This window comes from Pristiophorus japonicus, chromosome 4 (assembly GCF_044704955.1).
Source record: "Pristiophorus japonicus isolate sPriJap1 chromosome 4, sPriJap1.hap1, whole genome shotgun sequence".
Classification (NCBI taxonomy): domain Eukaryota; kingdom Metazoa; phylum Chordata; class Chondrichthyes; family Pristiophoridae; genus Pristiophorus; species Pristiophorus japonicus.
In genome coordinates this window covers 153126566-153145675 of record NC_091980.1, presented here as the reverse complement: position 1 = coordinate 153145675, position 19110 = coordinate 153126566, and the positions used below count along the sequence as shown (strand labels likewise).

Sequence of the window (19110 nt, the reverse complement as noted above, 5' to 3'; positions counted from 1 at the left end):
AGTGTCGGTGATATTTCCCCCCTGTACAGTGTCGGTGATATGTACACCCTGTACAGTGTCGGTGATATTTACCCCTTGTCCAGTGAGTATTGGTGATATGTACCCCCTGTACAGTGAGTGTCGGTGATATTTACCCCCTGTACACTGAGTGTTGGTGATATTTACCTGCTGTACAGTGAGTGTCGGTGATATTTACCTCCTGTACAGTGAGTGTTGGTGATATTTACCCCCTGTACAGTGAGTGTTGGTGATATTTACCCCCTGTACAGTGAGTGTTGGTGATATTTACCCCTGTCCAGTGAGTGTCGGTGATATTTACCTCCGGTGCAGTGAGTGTTGGTGATATTTACCCCCTGTACAGTGAGTGTCGGTGATATTTACCTCCTGTACAGTGAGTGTCGGTGATATTTACCCCCTGTACAGTGTCGGTGATATTTACCCCCGTCCAGTGAGTATCGGTGATATTTACCCCCTGTATAGTGAGTGTCGGTGATATGTACCCCCTGTACAATGTCGGTGATATTTACCACCTGTAGAGTGAGTGTTGGTGATATTTACCTCCTGTACAGTGAGTGTTGGTGATATTTACTCCCTGTACAGTGAGTGTTGGTGATATTTACCCCCTGTACAGTGTCGGTGATATTTACCTCCTGTACAGTGAGTGTTGGTGTTATTTACCTCCTGTACAGTGAGTGTTGGTGATATTTACCACTGTACAGTGAGTGTTGGTGATATTTACCCCCTGTACAGTGAGTGTTGGTGATATTTACCCCCTGTACCGTGAGTATCGGTGATATTTACCTCCTGTACAGTGAGTATTGGTGATATTTACTCCCTGTACAGTGTCGGTGATATTTACCCCTTGTACAGTGAGTGTCAGTGATATTTACCCCCTGTACAGTGAGTGTCGGTGATATTTACCCCCGTACAGTGAGTGTCGGTGATATTTACCCCCTGTACAGTGAGTGTCAGTGATATTTACCTCCTGTACAGTGAGTGTCGGTGATATTTACCCCCTGTACAGTGTCGGTGATATTTACCCCCGTACAGTGAGTATCGGTGATATTTACCCCCTGTACAGTGAGTGTCGGTGATATGTACCCCCTGTACAGTGTCGGTGATATTTACCCCCTGTACAGCGAGTGTTGGTGATATTTACCTCCTGTACAGTGAGTGTCGGTGATATTTACCCCCTGTACAGTGTCGGTGATATTTACCTCCTGTACAGTGAGTGTTGGTGATATTTACCCCCTGTACAGTGAGTATCGGTGATATTTACCTCCTGTACAGTGAGTATTGGTGATATTTACTCCCTGTACAGTGTCGGTGATATTTACCCCCTGTACAGTGAGTGTCGGTGATATTTATCCCCTGTACAGGGAGTGTTGGTGATATTTACCCCCGTACAATGAGTGTCGGTGACATTTACCTCCTGTACAGTGAGTGTCGGTGACATTTACCCCCTGTACCGTGTCGGTGATATTTACCCCCGTACAGTGAGTATCGGTGATATTTACCCCCTGTACAGTGAGTGTCAGTGATATTTACCCCCTGTACAGTGTCGGTGATATTTACCCCCTGTACAGTGAGTGTTGGTGATATTTACCTCCTGTACAGTGAGTGTCAGTGATATTTACACCCTGTACAGTGTCGGTGATATTTACCCCCGTACAGTGAGTATCGGTGATATTTACCCCATGTACAGTGAGTGTCGGTGATATGTACCCCCTGTACAGTGAGTGTCGGTGATATTTCCCCCCTGTACAGTGTCGGTGATATGTACACCCTGTACAGTGTCGGTGATATTTACCCCTTGTCCAGTGAGTATTGGTGATATTTACCCCCTGTACAGTGAGTGGTGGTGATATTTACCCCCTGTGCAGTGAATGTCGGTGATATTTACCTTATGTACAGTGAGTGTTGGTGATATGTACCCCCTGTACAGTGAGTGTCGGTGATATTTACCCCCTGTACACTGAGTGTTGGTGATATTTACCTGCTGTACAGTGACTGTCGGTGATATTTACCTCCTGTACAGTGAGTGTTGGTGATATTTACCCCCTGTACAGTGAGTGTTGGTGATATTTACCCCCTGTACAGTGAGTGTTGGTGATATTTACCCCTGTCCAGTGAGTGTCGGTGATATTTACCTCCGGTGCAGTGAGTGTTGGTGATATTTACCCCCTGTACAGTGAGTGTCGGTGATATTTACCTCCTGTACAGTGAGTGTCGGTGATATTTACCCCCTGTACAGTGTTGGTGATATTTACCCCCGTCCAGTGAGTATCGGTGATATTTACCCCCTGTATAGTGAGTGTCGGTGATATGTACCCCCTGTACAATGTCGGTGATATTTACCACCTGTACAGTGAGTGTTGGTGATATTTACCTCCTGTACAGTGAGTGTTGGTGATATTTACTCCCTGTACAGTGAGTGTTGGTGATATTTACCCCCTGTACAGTGTCGGTGATATTTACCTCCTGTACAGTGAGTGTTGGTGTTATTTACCTCCTGTACAGTGAGTGTTGGTGATATTTACCCCCTGTACAGTGAGTGTTGGTGATATTTACCCCCTGTACAGTGAGTGTCGGTGATATTTACCCCCTGTACAGTGTCGGTGAAATTTACCCCTTGTACAGTGAGTGTTGGTGATATTTACCCCCTGTACCGTGAGTATCGGTGATATTTACCTCCTGTACAGTGAGTATTGGTGATATTTACTCCCTGTACAGTGTCGGTGATATTTACCCCCTGTACAGTGAGTGTCGGTGATATTTACCCCCTGTACAGTGAGTGTCGGTGATATTTACCCCCGTACAGTGAGTATCGGTGATATTTACCCCCTGTACAGTGAGTGTCGGTGATATGTACCCCCTGTACAGTGTCGGTGATATTTACCCCCTGTACAGCGAGTGTTGGTGATATTTACCTCCTGTACAGTGAGTGTTGGTGATATTTACCCCCTGTACAGTGAGTGTCGGTTTAATTTACCTCCTGCACAGTGAGTGTCGGTGATGTTTACCCCATGTACAGTGAGTGTCGGTGATATTTACCCCCTTATAGTGAGTGTTGGTGATATTTACCTCCTGTACAGTGAGTGTCGGTGATATTTACCCCCTGTACAGTGAGTGTCGTTGATATTTACCCCCTGTACACTGTCGGTGATATTACCCCCTGTACAGTGAGTGTCGGTGATATTTACCTCCTGTACAGTGAGTGTCGGTGATATTTACCCCCTGTACGTGTAGTGTCGGTGACATTTACCCCCTGTACACTCTCGGTGATATTACCCCCTGTACAGTGAGTGTCGGTGATATTTACCCCATGTACAGTGAGTGTTGGTGATATGTAGCCCCTGTACAGTGAGTGTCGGTGATATTTACCCCCTGTACACTGTCGGTGATATTTCCCCCCAGTGCAGTGAGTGTTCGTGATATTTACCCCCTGTACAGTGAGTGTTGGTGATATTTACCCCCTGTACAGTGAGTGTCGGTGATATTTACCTCCTGTACAGTGAGTGTCGGTGATATTTACCCCCTGTACAGTGTCGGTGATATTTACCCCCGTACAGTGAGTATCGGTGATATTTACCCCATGTACAGTGAGTGTCGGTGATATGTACCCCCTGTACAGTGTCGGTGATATGTACCCCCTGTACAGTGTCGATGATATTTACCCCCTGTCCAGTGAGTGTTGCTGATATTTACTTCCTGTACAGTGAGTATTGGTGATATTTACCACCTGTACAGTGAGTGTCGGTGATATTTACCTCCTGTACACTGTCGGTGATATTTACCCACTGTACAGTGAGTGTTGTTGATATTTACCCCCTGTACAGTGAGTGTCGGTGATATTTACCTCATGTACAGTGAGTGTTGGTGATATGTTCCCCCTGTGCAGTGAGTGTCGGTGATATTTACCCCCTGTACAGTGAGTGTCGGTGATATTTACCCCCTGTACAGTGAGTGTCGGTGATATTTACCCCCTGTGCAGTGAGTGCCGGTGATATTTACCTCATGTACCGTGAGTGTTGGTGATATTTACCCCTTGTACAGTGAGTGTCGGTGATATGTACCCGCTGTACAGTGAGTGTCGGTGATAATTACCCCCTGTACACTGAGTATTGGTGATATTTACCTCCTGTACAGTGAGTGTCGGTGATATTTACCTCCTGTGCAGTGAGTGTCGGTGATATTTACCCCCTGTGCAGTGAGTGCCGGTGATATTTACCTCATGTATCGTGAGTGTCGGTGATATTTACCCCCTGTGCAGTGAGTGTCGGTGATATTTACCCCCTGTACAGTGAGTGTCGGTGATATGTACCCGCTGTACAGTGAGTGTCGGTGATAATTACCCCCTGTACACTGAGTATTGGTGATATTTACCTCCTGTACAGTGAGTGTCGGTGATATTTACCCCCTGTACAGTGAGTGTTGGTGATATTTACCCCCAGTACAGTGAGTGTTGGTGATATTTATCCCCTGTACAGTGAGTGTCGGTGATATTTACCCCCTGGACAGTGAGTGTCGGTAATATTTACCCCCTGTACAGTGTCGGTGATATTTACCCCCGTACAGTGAGTATCGGTGATATTTACCCCCTGTACAGTGAGTGTCGGTGATATGTACCCCCTGTACAGTGTCGGTAATATTTACCCCCTGTACAGTGAGTGTTGGTGATATTTAACTCCTGTACAGTGAGTGGTGGTGATATTTACCCGCTGTACAGTGAGTGTTGGTGATATTTACCCCCTATACAGTGTCGGTGATATTTACCCCCTGTACAGTGAGTGTTGGTGATATTTACCTCCTGTACAGTGAGTGTCGGTGATATTTACCCCCTGTACAGTGAGTGTCAGTGATATTTACCTCCTGAACAGTGAGTGTCGGTGATATTTACCCCCTGTACGGTGTCGGTGATATTTACCCCCGTACAGTGAGTGTCGGTGATATGTACCCCCTGTGCAGTGAGTGTCGGTGATATTTACCTCATGTACCGTGAGTGTTGGTGTTATTTACCTCAAGTACAGTGAGTGTTGGTGATATTTACCCCCTGTACAGTGAGTGTCGGTGATATTTACCTCCTGTACAGTGAGTGTCGGTGATATTTACCCCCTGTACAGTGTCGGTGATATTTACCCCCGTACAGTGAGTATCGGTGATATTTACCCCCTGTACAGTGAGTGTCGGTGATATGTACCCCCTGTACAGTGTCGGTGATATTTACCCCCTGTACAGCGAGTGTTGGTGATATTTACCTCCTGTACAGTGAGTGTCGGTGGTATTTACCCCCTGTACAGTGTCGGTGATATTTACCTCCTGTACAGTGAGTGTTGGTGATATTTACCCCCTGTACAGTGAGTATCGGTGATATTTACCTCCTGTACAGTGAGTATTGGTGATATTTACTCCCTGTACAGTGTCGGTGATATTTACCCCCTGTACAGTGAGTGTCGGTGATATTTATCCCCTGTACAGGGAGTGTTGGTGATATTTACCCCCGTACAATGAGTGTCGGTGACATTTACCTCCTGTACAGTGAGTGTCGGTGACATTTACCCCCTGTACCGTGTCGGTGATATTTACCCCCGTACAGTGAGTATCGGTGATATTTACCCCCTGTACAGTGAGTGTCAGTGATATTTACCCCCTGTACAGTGTCGGTGATATTTACCCCCTGTACAGTGAGTGTTGGTGATATTTACCTCCTGTACAGTGAGTGTCAGTGATATTTACACCCTGTACAGTGTCGGTGATATTTACCCCCGTACAGTGAGTATCGGTGATATTTACCCCATGTACAGTGAGTGTCGGTGATATGTACCCCCTGTACAGTGAGTGTCGGTGATATTTCCCCCCTGTACAGTGTCGGTGATATGTACACCCTGTACAGTGTCGGTGATATTTACCCCTTGTCCAGTGAGTATTGGTGATATTTACCCCCTGTACAGTGAGTGGTGGTGATATTTACCCCCTGTGCAGTGAATGTCGGTGATATTTACCTTATGTACAGTGAGTGTTGGTGATATGTACCCCCTGTACAGTGAGTGTCGGTGATATTTACCCCCTGTACACTGAGTGTTGGTGATATTTACCTGCTGTACAGTGACTGTCGGTGATATTTACCTCCTGTACAGTGAGTGTTGGTGATATTTACCCCCTGTACAGTGAGTGTTGGTGATATTTACCCCCTGTACAGTGAGTGTTGGTGATATTTACCCCTGTCCAGTGAGTGTCGGTGATATTTACCTCCGGTGCAGTGAGTGTTGGTGATATTTACCCCCTGTACAGTGAGTGTCGGTGATATTTACCTCCTGTACAGTGAGTGTCGGTGATATTTACCCCCTGTACAGTGTTGGTGATATTTACCCCCGTCCAGTGAGTATCGGTGATATTTACCCCCTGTATAGTGAGTGTCGGTGATATGTACCCCCTGTACAATGTCGGTGATATTTACCACCTGTACAGTGAGTGTTGGTGATATTTACCTCCTGTACAGTGAGTGTTGGTGATATTTACTCCCTGTACAGTGAGTGTTGGTGATATTTACCCCCTGTACAGTGTCGGTGATATTTACCTCCTGTACAGTGAGTGTTGGTGTTATTTACCTCCTGTACAGTGAGTGTTGGTGATATTTACCCCCTGTACAGTGAGTGTTGGTGATATTTACCCCCTGTACAGTGAGTGTCGGTGATATTTACCCCCTGTACAGTGTCGGTGAAATTTACCCCTTGTACAGTGAGTGTTGGTGATATTTACCCCCTGTACCGTGAGTATCGGTGATATTTACCTCCTGTACAGTGAGTATTGGTGATATTTACTCCCTGTACAGTGTCGGTGATATTTACCCCCTGTACAGTGAGTGTCGGTGATATTTACCCCCTGTACAGTGAGTGTCGGTGATATTTACCCCCGTACAGTGAGTATCGGTGATATTTACCCCCTGTACAGTGAGTGTCGGTGATATGTACCCCCTGTACAGTGTCGGTGATATTTACCCCCTGTACAGCGAGTGTTGGTGATATTTACCTCCTGTACAGTGAGTGTTGGTGATATTTACCCCCTGTACAGTGAGTGTCGGTTTAATTTACCTCCTGCACAGTGAGTGTCGGTGATGTTTACCCCATGTACAGTGAGTGTCGGTGATATTTACCCCCTTATAGTGAGTGTTGGTGATATTTACCTCCTGTACAGTGAGTGTCGGTGATATTTACCCCCTGTACAGTGAGTGTCGTTGATATTTACCCCCTGTACACTGTCGGTGATATTACCCCCTGTACAGTGAGTGTCGGTGATATTTACCTCCTGTACAGTGAGTGTCGGTGATATTTACCCCCTGTACGTGTAGTGTCGGTGACATTTACCCCCTGTACACTCTCGGTGATATTACCCCCTGTACAGTGAGTGTCGGTGATATTTACCCCATGTACAGTGAGTGTTGGTGATATGTAGCCCCTGTACAGTGAGTGTCGGTGATATTTACCCCCTGTACACTGTCGGTGATATTTCCCCCCAGTGCAGTGAGTGTTCGTGATATTTACCCCCTGTACAGTGAGTGTTGGTGATATTTACCCCCTGTACAGTGAGTGTCGGTGATATTTACCTCCTGTACAGTGAGTGTCGGTGATATTTACCCCCTGTACAGTGTCGGTGATATTTACCCCCGTACAGTGAGTATCGGTGATATTTACCCCATGTACAGTGAGTGTCGGTGATATGTACCCCCTGTACAGTGTCGGTGATATGTACCCCCTGTACAGTGTCGATGATATTTACCCCCTGTCCAGTGAGTGTTGCTGATATTTACTTCCTGTACAGTGAGTATTGGTGATATTTACCACCTGTACAGTGAGTGTCGGTGATATTTACCTCCTGTACACTGTCGGTGATATTTACCCACTGTACAGTGAGTGTTGTTGATATTTACCCCCTGTACAGTGAGTGTCGGTGATATTTACCTCATGTACAGTGAGTGTTGGTGATATGTTCCCCCTGTGCAGTGAGTGTCGGTGATATTTACCCCCTGTACAGTGAGTGTCGGTGATATTTACCCCCTGTACAGTGAGTGTCGGTGATATTTACCCCCTGTGCAGTGAGTGCCGGTGATATTTACCTCATGTACCGTGAGTGTTGGTGATATTTACCCCTTGTACAGTGAGTGTCGGTGATATGTACCCGCTGTACAGTGAGTGTCGGTGATAATTACCCCCTGTACACTGAGTATTGGTGATATTTACCTCCTGTACAGTGAGTGTCGGTGATATTTACCTCCTGTGCAGTGAGTGTCGGTGATATTTACCCCCTGTGCAGTGAGTGCCGGTGATATTTACCTCATGTATCGTGAGTGTCGGTGATATTTACCCCCTGTGCAGTGAGTGTCGGTGATATTTACCCCCTGTACAGTGAGTGTCGGTGATATGTACCCGCTGTACAGTGAGTGTCGGTGATAATTACCCCCTGTACACTGAGTATTGGTGATATTTACCTCCTGTACAGTGAGTGTCGGTGATATTTACCCCCTGTACAGTGAGTGTTGGTGATATTTACCCCCAGTACAGTGAGTGTTGGTGATATTTACCCCCTGTACAGTGAGTGTCGGTGATATTTACCCCCTGGACAGTGAGTGTCGGTAATATTTACCCCCTGTACAGTGTCGGTGATATTTACCCCCGTACAGTGAGTATCGGTGATATTTACCCCCTGTACAGTGAGTGTCGGTGATATGTACCCCCTGTACAGTGTCGGTAATATTTACCCCCTGTACAGTGAGTGTTGGTGATATTTAACTCCTGTACAGTGAGTGGTGGTGATATTTACCCGCTGTACAGTGAGTGTTGGTGATATTTACCCCCTATACAGTGTCGGTGATATTTACCCCCTGTACAGTGAGTGTTGGTGATATTTACCTCCTGTACAGTGAGTGTCGGTGATATTTACCCCCTGTACAGTGAGTGTCAGTGATATTTACCTCCTGAACAGTGAGTGTCGGTGATATTTACCCCCTGTACGGTGTCGGTGATATTTACCCCCGTACAGTGAGTGTCGGTGATATGTACCCCCTGTGCAGTGAGTGTCGGTGATATTTACCTCATGTACCGTGAGTGTTGGTGTTATTTACCTCAAGTACAGTGAGTGTTGGTGATATTTACCCCCTGTACAGTGAGTGTCGGTGATATTTACCTCCTGTACAGTGAGTGTCGGTGATATTTACCTCCAGTACAGTGAGTGTCGGTGATATTTACCCCCTGTACAGTGTCGGTGATATTTACCCCCTGTACAGTGAGTGTCGGTGATATTTACCCCATGTACAGTGAGTGTCGGTGAAATTTACCCCCTTACAGTGAGTGTCGGTGATATTTACCCCCTGTACAGTGTCGGTGATATTTACCCCCGTACAGTAAGTGTCGGTGATATTTACCTCCGTACAGTGAGTGTCGGTGATATTTACCCCCTGTACAGTGTCGGTGATATTTACCCCCGTACTGTGAGTGTCGGTGATATTTACCTCCTGTACAGTGAGTGTCGGTGATATTTACCTCCTGTACAGTGAGTGTTGGTGATATTTACCCCCTGTACAGTGTCGGTGAAATTTAACCCTTGTACAGTGAGTGTTGGTGATATTTACCCCCTGTACAGTGTCGGTGATATTTACCCCCGTACAGTGAGTATCGGTGATATTTACCCCCTGTACAGTGAGTGTCGGTGATATGTACCCCCTGTACAGTGTCGGTGAAATTTACCCCCTGTACAGTGAGTGTCGGTGATATTTACCTCCTGTACAGTGAGTGTCGGTGATATTTACCCCCTGTACAGTGTCGGTGATATTTACCCCCGTACAGTGAGTGTCGGTGATATTTACCTCCTGTACAGTGAGTGTCGGTGATATTTACCTCCTGTACAGTGAGTGTTGGTGATATTTACCCCCTGTACAGTGTCGGTGAAATTTACCCCTTGTACAGTGAGTGTTGGTGATATTTACCCCCTGTACAGTGAGTATCGGTGATATTTACCTCCTGTACAGTGAGTATTGGTGATATTTACTCCCTGTACAGTGTCGGTGATATTTACCCCCTGTACAGTGAGTGTCGGTGATATTTACCCCCTGTACAGTGAGTGTCGGTGATATTTACCCCCGTACAATGAGTGTCGGTGATATTTACCCGCTGTACAGTGAGTGTCAGTGACATTTACCTCCTGTACAGTGAGTGTCGGTGACATTTACCCCCGTACAGTGAGTATCGGTGATATTTACCCCCTGTACAGTGAGTGTCGGTGATATGTACCCCCTGTACAGTGTCGGTGATATTTACCCCCGTACAATGAGTGTCGGTGATATTTACCTCCTGTATAGTGAGTGTTGGTGATATTTACTCCCTGTACAGTGAGTGTTGGTGATATTTACCCCCTGTACAGTGAGTGTCGGTGATATTTACCTCCTGTACAGTGAGTGTTGGTGATATTTACCCCCTGTACAGTGAGTGTCGGTGATATTTACCTCCTGTACAGTGAGTGTCGTTGATATTTACCCCCTGTACACTGTCGGTGATATTACCCCCTGTACAGTGAGCGTCGGTGATATTTACCCCGTGTACAGTGTCGGTGATATTTACCTCCTGTACAGTGAGTGTCGGTGATATTTACCCCCTGTGCGTGTAGTGTCGGTGATTTTTTACCCCCTGTACAGTGAGTGTCGGTGATATTTACCTCCTGTCCAGTGAGTGTCGGTGATATTTACCCCCTGTACACTGTCGGTGATATTTCCCCACTGTACAGTGAGTGTTTGTGATATTTACCCCCTGTACAGTGAGTGTCGGTGATATTTACCCCATGTACAGTGAGTGTTGGTGATATGTACCCCCTGTACAGTGTCGGTGATATTTACCCCCTGTCCAGTGAGTGTTGGTGATATTTACCTCCTGTGCAGTGAGTATTGGTGATATTTACCCCCTGTACAGTGAGTGTCAGTGATATTTACCTCCTGTACACTGTCGGTGATATTTACCCCCTGTACAGTGAGTGTCGGTGATATTTACCTCCTGTACAGTGACTGGTGGTGATATTTACCCCCTGTACACTGTCGGTAATATTTACCCACTGTACAGTGAGTGTTGTTGATATTTACCCCCTGTGCAGTGAGTGTCGGTGATATTTACCTTATGTACAGTGAATGTCGGTGATATTTACCTCCTGTACAGTGAGTGTCGGTGATATTTACCCCCTGTACAGTGAGTGTCGGTGATATTTACCTCCTGTACAGTGTCGGTGATATTTACCTCCTGTACAGTGAGTGTCGGTGATATTTACCCCCTGTACAGTGAGTGTCGGTGATATTTACCTCTTGTACATTGAGTGTCGGTGATATTTACCCCCTGTACAGTGAGTGTCGGTGATATTTGTCCCCTGTACAGTGAGTGTTGGTGACATTTACCAGGTTTCTGGTTGTTCCGATCCCCTTGCAGACAGACGATTGTGAAACGGCTCCAGGATGTGGAAAGCGAGTACGAGGCGCTCTTGCGGTTGGCGGAAGCCCTGCAGAAGAAGCTGGTGGACCAATACCAACTCTACCAGTTTGAGCGGGAGGTCCAGGAAGTGGCCACGTGGCTGTCCAGCAAGCAACGCCTAGCTGATTCCAAGGACTGCGGCCAAGACCTAGAAGATGTGGAGGTAAAAATGGAGCACGTTCATTTCATTAGAACCAGAAATAGGAACAGGAGTCGGCCATACGGGCCCTCGAGCCTGCTCTGCCATTCAATAAGATCATGGTTGATCTTCGATTTCCAATCCTCATATCCATTGATTCCTCTGGAGTCCAAAAATGTATCTATCTCAGTCTTCAATATACTTAATCAGTACATTCATTGACTGAGCATCCACAACACTTTGGAGCAAAGAATTCCAAAGATTCACAACCCTCTGAGTGAAGAAATTCCTCCTCATCTCTGTCTTAAAAGGCTGGCCCCTTATCCTGAGACTGAGACTTATCAGTTCCTATGGACTGGAGGGTAGCTAATATAACACCACTTTTTAAAAAAAGGAGGGAGAGAGAAAGCGGGTAATTATAGACCGGTTAGCCTGACATCAGTAGTGGGGAAAATGTTGGAATCAATCATTAAGGACGAAATAGCAGCGCATTTGAAAAGCAGTGATGGGATCGGTCCAAGTCAGCATGGATTTATGAAAGGGAAATCATGCTTGACGAATCTTCTGGAATTTTTTAAAGATGTAACTAGCAGAGTGGACAAGGGAGAACCAGTGGATGTGGTGTATTTGGACTTTCAAAAGGCTTTTGACAAGGTCCCGCACAAGAGATTGGTGTGCAAAGTCAAAGCGCATGGTATTGGGGGTAATGTACTGACGTGGATAGAGAACTGGTTGGCAGACAGAAAGCAGAGAGTCGGGATAAATGGGTCCTTTTCAGAATGGCAGGGTGGGGTGCCGCAGGGCTCAGTGCTGGGACCCCAGCTCTTTACAATACACATTAACGGTTTGGATGAAGGAATTGAGTGTAATATCTCCAAGTTTGCAGATAACATTAAACTGGGTGGCGGTGTGAGTTGTGAGGGGGATGTTAAGAGGCTGCAGGGTGACTTGGCCAGGTTAGGTGAGTGGGCAAATGCATGGCAGATGCAGTATAATGTGGATAAATGTGAGGTTATCCATTTTGGGGGCAAAAACACGAAGGCAGAATATTATCTGAATGGCGGCAGATTAGGAAAAGGGGAGGTACAACAAGACCTGGGTGTCATGGTACATCAGTCATTGAAGGTTGGCATGCAGGTACAGCAGGCGGTAAAGAAGGCAAATGGTATGTTGGCCTTCATGACTAGGGGATTTGAGTATAGGAGCAGGGAGGTCTTACTGCAGTTGTACAGGGCCTTAGTGAGGCCTCACCTAGAATATTGTGTTCAATTTTGGTCTCCTAATCTGAGGAAGGACGTTCTTGCTATTGAGGGAGTGCAGCGAAGGTTCACCAAACTAATTCCAGGGATGGCTGGACTGTCATATGAAGAGAGACTGGATCAACTGGGCCTTTATTCACTGGAGTTTAGAAGGATGAGAGGGGATCTCATAGAAACGTATAAGATTCTGACAGGACTGGACAGGTTAGATGCGGGAAGAATGTTCCCGATGTTGGGAAAGTCCAGAACCAGGGGACATAGTCTTAGGATAAGGGGTAGGCCATTTAGGACAGAGATGAGGAGAAACTTCTTCACTCAGAGAGTGTTGTGTACAGTTTTGGTCTCATTACCCAAGGAAGGATATACTTGCCATAGAGAGAGTGCAACGAAGGTTCACCAGACTGATTCCTGGGATGGGGGATTGTCCAATGAGGAGAGATTGAGTAGACTTGGCCTATATTCTCTAGAGTTTAGAAGAATGAGAAGTGATCTCATTGAAACATACAAAATTCTTATAGGGCTTGACTGGGTCAATGTAGGGAGGATGTTTCCCCTGACTGGGGAGTCTAGAACCAGGGGTCACAGTCTCAGAATAAGAGGTCGGCCATTTAGGACTGAGATGAGAGGAATTTCTTCACTCAGACAGTGGTGAATCTTTGGAATTTTCTGCCCCAGAGGGCTGTGGAGGCTCAGTCGTTGAGTATATTCATGACAGAGATCGATAGATTTTTGGATATTAAAGGAATTAAGGGATATGGGGACAGTGCAGGCAAGTGGGGTTGAGGTAGATCAGCCATGATCTCATTGAATGGCGGAGCAGGCTCGAGGGGCCGAATGGCCCACTCCTGCTCCTAATTCTTATGTTCTTATTGGGACCGAGAGTAGGGGTACACAGGGACCGAGGGTAGGGGTACACGGGGACCGAGGGTAGGGGTACACGGGGACCGAGAGTAGGGATACACTGGGACTGAGAGTAGGGGTACACTGGGACCGAGAGTAGGGGTACACGGGGACCGAGAGTAGGGGTACACAGGGATCGAGAGTAGGGATACACTGGGACCGAGAATAGGGGTGCACGGGGATCGAGAGTAGGGGTACACGGGGACCGAGAGTAGGGGTACACTGGGACCGAGAGTAGGGGTACACTGGGACCGAGAATAGGGGTGCACGGGGATCGAGAGTAGGGGTACACGGGGACCGAGGGTAGGGGTACACGGGGACCGAGAGTAGGGGTACACGGGGACCGAGAGTAGGGGTACACTGGGACCGAGAGTAGGGGTACACGGGGACCGAGAGTAGGGGTACACGGGGACCGAGAGTAGGGGTACAGATGTTGGGACTGAGAGTAGGGGTACGTGAGGCATAGAGAGTAGGGGAATACTGGGACTGAGAGTAGGGGTACTGAGAGTCCCTGTGTACCCCTACTCTCAGTCCCAGTGTATCCCTACTCTCGGTCCCCGTGTACCCCTACTCTCGGTCCCTGTGTACCCCTACTCTCGGTCCCAATAAGAATTAGGAGCAGGAGTAGGCCATTCGGCCCCTCGAGCCTGCTCCACCATTCAAGAGATCATGGCTGATCTAGCTCAACCCCACTTGCCTGCACTGTCCCCATATCCCTTAATTCCTTTAATATCCAAAAATCTATCGATTGAGAGTGAATTCCTCAGTCACTGATCTGTCTGTGCTTCCTTCTCCCTCAGGTGCTGCAGAAGAAGTTTGAGAACGTGGAGCAGGAGCTAAATACCCTGGGCCAGAACAAGCTGTCCACGTTACACGAGCTGGTGAAATCACTGAAAAGACGGTCTCACAGCTTCTTGACGGAGATCGTAGACCAGGCAAATGAGATTAACCGGCAGTGGGATACACTGCAACAAGCGGTCAGAAATCGAGCAGAGGTGAGGGGCTGTCATGTGATGGGGAGGCGGTTGTGTGAGGGTGTGGGCGGTGGTTAACTGCCCACACGGGATTGGATTCAACAGTCCGTGAGTGAGATATCGGAATCCAGGGCAGACACAGTTATACCATCCTGGTGGGTTCAGTCCCCTGACGATGAGTGTGTCCGAGTGCGAGAGTGAGAATTTCCCGCACGTGTCAGAGTGAGCCCCGGCCCAGGACTGATGTAAATTTCGCCGGCCAGCCTACCACCCATTCCCCGGTGCCTGGGGCTAATCCTGCTCCTCTGGCCCCACAAGGACAGTAAAACCTAATGTAGAAACGTACCTCTATGGACCTGGCCTGGTCTGTGATCATCCTCCCCTGGGTTGTCCCATCGAGACTCACTGCCCCTTCCCGCTCAGACTGCGGCTAAATTGCAGCCGGTCCCAATGACGTCATTGAGACCCAACGCACGTCTGTTGAGGAGGACCCCGTCGGCTTTGGGCGGCTGTGCTTGCCGCCTGCTCAATTGAGCAGATTAAAATGGTGATTGGTTGGTTCTAGGACAGATAAGTCTTTTTGGATATTAAGGGAATCAAGGGATATGGGGATAGTGCAGGAAAGTGGAGTTGAGGTAGAAGATCAGCCATGATCTTATTGAATGGCAGAGCAGGCTCGAGGGGCAAAGGCTTACTCCTGTTCCTAATTCTTAAGTTCTTATGTAAGTAACTTGGGCCATTTTAACTACCCAGCTGCCTGGTTAAATTTACCCCCGCTGGCTGATTACAAGAGAATAAGCGGGCACATCAGTCAGACTGGGTTCAGCAGATTAATCTCGTGTAACTGATCCTCACATGCTGGGTCTTGTGTATGGAGACAGAATCAGACTGAACACTGTGAGCTCAAAGTAAAGTGTGACCTTAGTCTTTTATTGCAGGTCTCCAGAGTGCCTCTCCAACCTGTGAAGCCTCCTTAAATACCTGTGCTCCCAAGGGATTATGGGATCCCTTGGGACTCCAGGGGATGAGCCCTCAGGTGGCTGTACAGAGTAAATAAAAGTTTACATATATAACAACACTGCCCCCCGCATCCCAAAAGTCAATCGTGTAACTATTTACAATGTGAGTCGATCTGGGGCCCTTCTTGCCCTGGTTGATCGTCTCGGTGTGAAAGCTGGTGTTGTTGAATCATTTGTTGGGCCCTCGCTGGGCTGTTGTGCAGCTGCCCTTGCTGGGCTGCCTGGTGTGTTGGGCCCTGCTGGGCTGCTGTGGATGATGGGTTCTGCTTCGTGGTTAACCGTGGTGCCGGTTGCCACTGGTGTGTATGTTGGGGGATCAAAAAAGGTAGGGTCCAAGGTGGGTTGCTCAGGATAGTCCGTGAATCTGAGTTTGATTTGGTCCAAGTGTTTCCGGTGAATGAGTCCATTTGAAAGTTTGATCCGAAACACCCTGCTCCCCTCTTTGGTCACGACAGTGCCGGGAAGCCACTTGGAACCTTGTCCATAATTTAATACAAATACAGGATTATTGATTTCAATCTCGCGTGACACATTTGCGCTATCATGGTATGCACTTTGTTGAAGCCGCCTGCTCTCTACCTGTTCATGTAGATCAGGGTGAACTAACGAGAGCCTGAGAGCCTTGTCTTAAGTGCTCTTTTCATGAGCAGTTCAGCAGGTGGGATCCCAGTGAGTGAGTGGGGTCTTGTGCGGTAGCTAAGCAGGACTTGGGATAGGTGAGTCTGCAGTGAGCCTTCAGTTACCCTCTTCAAGCCTTGCTTGATGGTTTGCACTGCTCTCTCTGCCTGACCATTGGACGCTGGTTTAAACGGGGCAGATGTGACATGTTTGATCCCGTTACGGGTCATGAATTCTTTAAACTCAGCACTGGTAAAACATGGCCCGCTCACCAGGACATCGGGTAGGCCGTGTGTGGCAAACATGGCCCGCAGGCTTTCAGTGGTGGCAGTGGATGTGCTAGCTGACATTATCTCACATTCAATCCACTTGGAGTACGTGTCTACAACCACAAGGAACATTTTACCCAAAAACGGGTCTGCATAGTCGACGTGTACCCTAGACCACGGTTTGGAGGGCCAAGACCATAAACTTAGTGGCGCCTCCCTGGGTACATTGCTTAACTGCACACATGTGTTACATCTGTGAACGCAGGACTCTAAGTCCGGATCGATACTGGGCCACCACACGTGGGATCTGGCTATTGCTTTCATCATTACGATGCCTGGGTGGGTACTGTGGAGGTCATTGATGAAATGTGTCTCTGCCCTTCTTGGGGACCACTACTCGATTGCCCCACAGAAGGCAGTCTGCCTGTATAGACATTTCATCTTTGCGCTGCTGGAATGGCTTTATATCTTCCTGCATTTCCACTGGGACACTGGACCAGCTGCCATGAAGCACACAGCTTTTGACTAGAGATAATAAGGGGTCCTGGCTTGTCTAGGTTTTGACGGGTGATTGCTCACTCTCAAATGCTACCATAACCATGGCTAGATCTGCGGGCTGCGCCATTTCCACCCCCGTGGTGGGCAGTGGCAACCTACTGAGAGCATCGGCAGTTTTCTGTGCCTGGCCTGTAGCGGATGGCATAGTTGTAGGCGGACAACGTGAGTGGCCATTTCGGGATGCGGGCCGACAGGTATTGATGCATTTTTTTTACCCCATAGATACACGCTAATGCTTCTTTCTCAATCATGCTGTAGGCTCTCTCAGCCTTAGAAAGACTCCTGGATGCATAAACAACCAGTTGCAGTTTCCCGAAATCATTAGCTTGTTGCAATACACACCCGACTCCATATGACGACGTATCACATACTAGTACCAAACGCTTACATGGATCATACAACACAAGCAAGTTGTTTGAGCATAACAATTTTCTTGCTTTTACAAAGGCATTTTCTTGGCTTTTGCCCCAAACCCATTCGCCCCCTTTTCGTAGTAAGACATGTAATGGTTCTAGCAGTGTGCTGAGACCCGGTAAGAAGTTACCAAAGTAGTTCAGGAGTCCCAGAAACAACCGCAGCTCCATTACGTTCTGTGGCCTCGGTTCGTTCTCGATTGCCTCTGTCTTTACGTTGGTGGGCCTGATTCCATCCGCCGCAATCCTCCTTCCCAAGAACTCCACTTCAGGCGCCAGGAAAATGCACTTCGAGCGTTTCAACCTGAGCCCCACGCGATTGATAGTTACTTTGTAATCGCCACAGATTCTGACCGTGCCGTCTCCCTTGAGGACTCGGACGATAGGACTGGCCCATTCGCTGAACTCGATCGGTGAAATGATGCCCTCTCGTTGCAGTGGTCTAGCTCGATCTCTACTCTTTCTCTCATCATGTACGGTACTGCTCTCGCCTTGTGATGAATGGGTTGCGCCCCCGGAATTAGGTGGATCTGCACTTTTGCTCCTTGGAATTTCCCGATGCCTGGTTCGAACAGCAAAGGAAATTTGTTTAAGACCTGGGCACATGAAGTGTTGTCAGCGGGCGATAGCGCTCGGACGTCGTCCCAGTTCCAGCGTATCTTTCCCAGCCAGCTCCTGCCGAGCAGCGTGGGACCATCGCCCGGTACCAACCAGAGTGGTAGCTTGTGCACCGCTCCATCGTAGGAGACCTTTACGGTAAGCACTACCGATTACAGGAGTCAGTTCTTTCGTGTAAGTTCTTAGTTTCGTACGAACTGGAGTTAAGATTGGCCTTGAGGCCTTGTTGCACCACAACCTTTCGAAAGTCTTTTTGCCCATGATGAACTGGCTTGTACCCGTGTCCAGCTCCATTGACACCGGCAGTCCATTTAGTTCAACATTCAGCATTATCGGGGGACAATTCATGGTGAATGTGTGCACCCCATGTACCTCTGTCTCCTCGATCTGAGGCTCTGGTTTGTTGTGATCCTCCGTGGATCTGTCCTCTGCAACATGGTGGTTTGCAGGTTTAACAGGCTTAGCAGCTCGCCTGCACACTCGTTGGAGGTGTCCCATTGTTCCACAGCCCTTGCAAACGTATTCTTTGAATCGGCATGAATGGAAATGATGATCACCCCCGCAGCGCCAACAAGGTGTTAATGGCCTTGCATTCATCACCCTTGGTGGTGGACTCTGAGACATCTGCGGACGTGTAGCTGCAGGTATGTGTGACCTGCCCTGTACGTTACGATTCAAAAACAACATCACTTTGTTCACAGTACTTGCAGCAGCACTTGTGTGCTGAGAGATTTGCTTCGTATTGTCACTGGTGGCAATGAACGTCTGGGCTATCACTATGGCCTTACTCAACGTTGGGGTCTCTACAGTCAAAAGTTTGCGAAGTATGGTTTTGTGGCCAA

The 19110-nt window shown here is 47.8% G+C and overlaps 1 protein-coding gene across 1 annotated transcript in view; it reads left to right on the top strand.

The window, feature by feature from the left end:
• The window catches only part of sptbn5 (spectrin, beta, non-erythrocytic 5), a 635480-nt gene that overhangs the window by 522624 nt on the left and 93746 nt on the right, over positions 1–19110 (top strand). The window contains exons 57-58 of the mRNA XM_070878655.1: positions 11460–11664; positions 14600–14794. Of these exons, the coding sequence (XP_070734756.1) occupies positions 11460–11664; positions 14600–14794 (400 nt within the window). The remainder of the gene's footprint in view (positions 1–11459; positions 11665–14599; positions 14795–19110) is intronic.